The sequence below is a fragment of the Caenorhabditis briggsae genome (genome assembly GCF_000004555.2).
Source record: "Caenorhabditis briggsae complete genome, chrIII, whole genome shotgun sequence".
Classification (NCBI taxonomy): domain Eukaryota; kingdom Metazoa; phylum Nematoda; class Chromadorea; order Rhabditida; family Rhabditidae; genus Caenorhabditis; species Caenorhabditis briggsae.
Window position 1 is genome coordinate 14,431,966 of NC_013490.2, and position 5,237 is coordinate 14,437,202.

Sequence of the window (5,237 nt, forward strand, 5' to 3'; positions counted from 1 at the left end):
CTTCGCGGGCCCTGGCATAGTTTCTCTCAGATGCAATATTTTTAGGACCACATATGTTTCGATGTGATAGAACTCGACGAGTTCTACAAAATGCAACTATTTGGAAAACTATATCTTGTCTACGACCAAAGTTACAGGCCATCAAGTGCCTTTTCCCGGACGGCCCGGAAGGCCCGGGCCGGGTCTGCATGTTTTCGTACTATTTTGTCTGTAACTTTGTTTATAGACAAGATACAGTTTTTCGAATAGTATCATTTTGTAGTACTCGTCGAGTTCTATCATATCAAAATTAATTGGTCCGAAAATATTGGCTCTGAGAGAAACTATGCCATGGCCCGCGAAGGCCCGGATTACAAATATGCGGTTTTCGGTTTTTTGGGATCGTTTTGTGATAGTCTTTTTTGAAATAAATTATTTTGTTTTTTTTTGTGTGTTTCGATTCCCGGAAAAAAAACAGAGTTACAGTGGAGCATCATGATGTTCAACCCTAAAGTTTCTGATGGTCCAAATCTAAAATTGTCATTTTTCTCGGGAAATTTCCGCTAGAATTGCGGGGGGTCATAGCTCAAATATAAAGTATGCTGACGAAGGTTGACTCACTTTCCCCACTTACATCCCGTAGTAGAATTTCGATGACTTTTATCATTTTTTCAAGATAACTCTGCAAGATTTTCAGAGATTGTTTGAGTTAACGATTTTCGGTTGCGCATTTTTCAATATCGCATTGTCTAGTTATATTTTTTACAACTTGCCAGGTGCACCATTTAGTATGTGAACAATGGAGTATGAACCAATGCCCACCTCTCCTCGTATATAAGGGCACAGAAATTCAGTTCAGGTGTTCGATGTTTGTGAAGTAGGCCAGTTGGGCACTGGGCTAGATTGGTGTAGGCGGCCATGCGGGCTACGGTTTGCTGGACGCCTTTATCACTAGACTGGAGCACAGCTCGACTGTTGATCAGATGGAGAACAATGGGATTTTTGGTTGGTATTTTCTCCCGGTGAAAAACCATTTTCCCTTTCATGTACTGAGCCTCTACGTGGCGAAAGGGATCAACAGACGAAATGTCTGGCTAATCAGTACCTTTTTGTTTCGAAAAGTTATTTTTTTTCGTTCCAGAAACTTTCAAAAGTTTTCTTTTCGATTGTCTGCCGATGAGTCTGCCGATTCTTCTTGGATCCCTTTCTCGTCGTATTCCTTTTTTCCTGCCTTCGTCTTGTTTGTCTCGTGCTTGATACGTTTCTCTTTTGACGATGTCGGCTGAAAATTGAGGCAATTCGACAAAATGACAAAAAATTCAAAAAAAATGCCCATTTACCCATTTCATGCAGACACTTTTCTGTTTCGAATTTCGAGATCTTTCAGCAATTGCTCCCTCTTATTTAGATGCGCCTTCTCTCGACGTCTTCTCCTCGACCATAATGGCAGATGGACAGCTGGGACGAAATGGTGGATCCTGAAAAATAGAGACAATTCACAATTTCTTGCAATTTCAACATCCGGACTTTGAAAATTTCGGAATTTACAGGATTAAAGTTTTACAAAATTGTCATTTTTTGATTTTCTCAAATGTTGGTTCTATTTTGAATTTCAGAATTTCAAGGCTTCAGAATTGCTGTATTCTAAAATCTCTGAATTTCAAAATTTCCGGAATTTCGAAAGTTCTGAATTTCAAAAATTCTTAATTTCTGGATTTCTGAATTCCAGAATTTCTGAATTAAGATATGACCAGAATAAGATTTTTTTCAAAAGCCATTTTTCAGATTTTTTTCTATAACTTCTTACAGAGGAAAGATCCCGGTCTGAAATAGAGAAGTACTCGGAAATAGACCATATATGGAACATTTTCAGGCAAACAAAAATCAAAAAATTTTAACAAACATTTTTGGCTCAAAAAAGTCATTTTTAACCCCTCAGCTTTCTGACCAAAAATAATCAAATTTTTTCGATTTTTTTAACCAAAATGTTCTGCGTCTAATTTTTGGACTATAAAACAAAATTTCAGGCACAAATCTTGCATTTGTAAAAAAGTTAGGGCCTAAATAATTTTTTCCATCTGAAATTTGGACCATGTAAAACAATTTTGTAAGAAAAAATCAAGAAAACAGTCAGCGTCGATTTTCTCAAAAGATTGTTTTAGTATTTTTGACTTACCGTATTTCCTCTAATAGAAGCCCATGCGCTTCTATTTTTCAACCACTCTCTCAGTGTGGGCTTTTATTTTTCAATGATTAATTTCAAAAAAATTTTTAAAAAAAATCAGAAATTTGGCAATTCGGAAGTTAAGAATTCTGCACTTCGAGGTTTTTTTTAATTCGAAGTATTTATTCTGCAATTCAAAACTCCGAAATTCGGAATTTATGAAATTTTGAGATTCCAGAGTCTCAAAATTCAAAATTCAGGAATTCTGCAGATCAGAAATTGAGAAATTTTCAAGTTCTTAAATACCAGTTCCAAAAATTCTGAAATTTTTAATCACCGTATTTTCTCTAATAGACGCCCATGGGCTTCTATTAGAGGGTGGGCTTCTATTTTTCGAAGCACCTCGCGGGGTGGGCTTCTTTTAGAAGTGGGCTTCTATTAGAGAAAATACGGTAATTATTTTTTTTAATCAAGAATATTTTTTTTATAACATATGTATGTTATAAAAAGTTCCGTTTTCAATTTTAATCTATGACCCAAAGTTTCAGGCCCTGAATAAAATAATCTGGCCTGAAACTATATGGCCTGAATAGCAGATGTATTTTTTCTCTGCATACAATTTCTGTCTAGTTACAAAATTAATTATCTTTGAACGAAATTATCAGTTCCAGTTCTAAACCGTCTGGTCGGGAAACAATAAATCGCGAACAAAAAAAAATGATGCTCAGAAAAAGGTTAACCAAACGGTTAACTAATAAAACTAGTGTTGATAAGCCAGACTATAACGCCTGTTGATGTCTCTCTTCACTAAAGGCTCAGTACTCTAAAGAGAAAAAGGTTTTTTTCCAATGTTAATTTGATGTTAATAGTAAGTGTCCAAATTTCAGGAAAAAACATTTTTATAGCATAAAATCAATTACTCTTCCACATCACAAATGACTTTTCAACATCATTATTTTTCAGTCAGTATTTCCGGGATTGTCGATTATCTCAAGGAAATCAGTCAAATCATATAATTACGAGTACCCTTCGATTTGATGATGGAAATGTTCAAACAGCTTCCCATGGTGACCCTGCTTCTATTTTCAGCGACACTCCACACTCCCAGTTTCCGCAATTTCCAGAATTCTCATTCTATCTTGAACCGTTGAACCGCAAATTTGCAGTGAAGAAGAACTGGAAAAAAAGCTTCTGTAAACCGAAATATGGTTTGCAATTTTATATCCCCCGCATAAAACATCAGCAGAAAGAGCGCAGGCAGCAACTATAAAAATGAAAAAGCCTTAAAAACAGCGGGCAGTGTAGCATTGAGCGCCGTGAAGAGGTTTCCGTTCCATTTTGAAACCGTTTTTTCCAAAACTTGTTTCTTCTGATTTTATTATGTTTGAGGTTCCACATATTTTGTTGCAGGATGAAGCAGAGACTTTCATTCCTCTTACTTTTTGCGCTGGTAATTCATCATGGCGTACTAGCCACCACGAGGCCAGGTAAGGAAGATACTTCGAAATAAAGCATTAACCTAATTGTTTTCAGATCGTCACAGACATACAAAGCATGCAAAGACGCAATCACATCCTAAAGCACACCCGAAGGCACATCCAACAGTACATCATCATCACGTAAAAACACATTCAAATCAAGGACCACAAAACGATAATCCAACCGGTATGTTAATTTCCTATTTATCGAAACAAGAACTATGATTATTAGGGCACATCAATCCTAACCCCAATACTCCAAAACCAGAAGATTGCCACGGATGCAATCACTATCCTGGATTCCCTCCAACTCCGCCAGGGGTCGATTGGGATTGTCATAACAAAACCACTGTAGATCCTCGGTTAACTACAACACCAAGATATCCACCAACTGGTAAGACAACCGATACTTTACAGCGTGTTCAACTTTTTTTTCAGGTCCTGACATGACTGAAACACCACCAACTCGTGATCCAACTGGAACCACACCAGAGAATCCAGAGACACAAGGAACTACCTTGACTCCTCCAACTGGAACCACAGAGACTCCAGGGAGTCCAGAAACATCAGGGACCACCATGACTCCTCACACTGGAACTACAGCCGAGACTCCAGAGACTCCAGAAACATCAGAGACCACCTTGACTCCTCCAACTGGAACTACAGCCGAGACTCCAGAGACTCCGGAAACATCAGGAACCACATTGACTCCTTCAACTGGAACTACAGCCGAGACTCCAGAGACTCCAGAAACATCAGGAACCACATTGACTCCTCCAACTGGAACTACAGCCGAGACTCCAGAGACTCCAGAAACATCAGGAACCACATTGACTCCTCCAACTGGAACTACAGCCGAGACTCCAGAGACTCCAGAAACATCAGAGACCACCTTGACTCCTCCAACTGGAACTACAGCCGAGACTCCAGAGACTTCAGAAACATCAGGAACCACATTGACTCCTCCAACTGGAACTACAGCCGAGACTCCAGAGACTCCAGAAACATCAGGAACCTCATTGACTCCTCCAACTGGAACTACAGCCGAGACTCCAGAGACTCCAGAAACATCAGAGACCACCTTGACTCCTCCAACTGGAACTACAGCCGAGACTCCAGAGACTCCAGAAACATCAGAGACCACCTTGACTCCTCCAACTGGAACTACAGCCGAGACTCCAGAGACTCCAGAAACATCAGGAACCACCTTGACTCCTCCAACTGGAGCTACAGCTGAGACTCCAGAGACTCCAGAAACATCAGAGACCACATTGACTCCTCCAACTGGAACTACAGCCGAGACTCCAGAGACTCCAGAAACATCAGAGACCACCTTGACTCCTCCAACTGGAACTACAGCCGAGACTCCAGAGACTCCAGAAACATCAGAGACCACCTTGACTCCTCCAACTGGAACTACAGCCGAGACTCCAGAGACTCCAGAAACATCAGGAACCACATTGACTCCTCCAACTGGAACTACAGCCGAGACTCCAGAGACTCCAGAAACATCAGGAACCACATTGACTCCTCCAACTGGAACTACAGCCGAGACTCCAGAGACTCCAGAAACATCAGAGACCACCTTGACTCCTCCAACTGGAACTACAGCCGAG

The 5,237-nt window shown here is 40.0% G+C and overlaps 1 protein-coding gene across 1 annotated transcript in view; it reads left to right on the plus strand.

The window, feature by feature from the left end:
* Positions 1 to 3,554: 3,554 nt before the first annotated feature.
* CBG15336 overlaps positions 3,555 to 5,237 on the plus strand; it is a gene marked incomplete at both ends in the record, with an annotated part of 4,113 nt that continues 2,430 nt past the window's right edge. The window contains 4 exons of the mRNA XM_045244693.1: positions 3,555 to 3,630; positions 3,677 to 3,808; positions 3,854 to 4,015; positions 4,060 to 5,237. The exon at positions 4,060 to 5,237 is cut by the window's right edge and continues 2,430 nt beyond it. Coding sequence (XP_045095694.1) covers positions 3,555 to 3,630; positions 3,677 to 3,808; positions 3,854 to 4,015; positions 4,060 to 5,237 — 1,548 coding nt within the window. The remainder of the gene's footprint in view (positions 3,631 to 3,676; positions 3,809 to 3,853; positions 4,016 to 4,059) is intronic.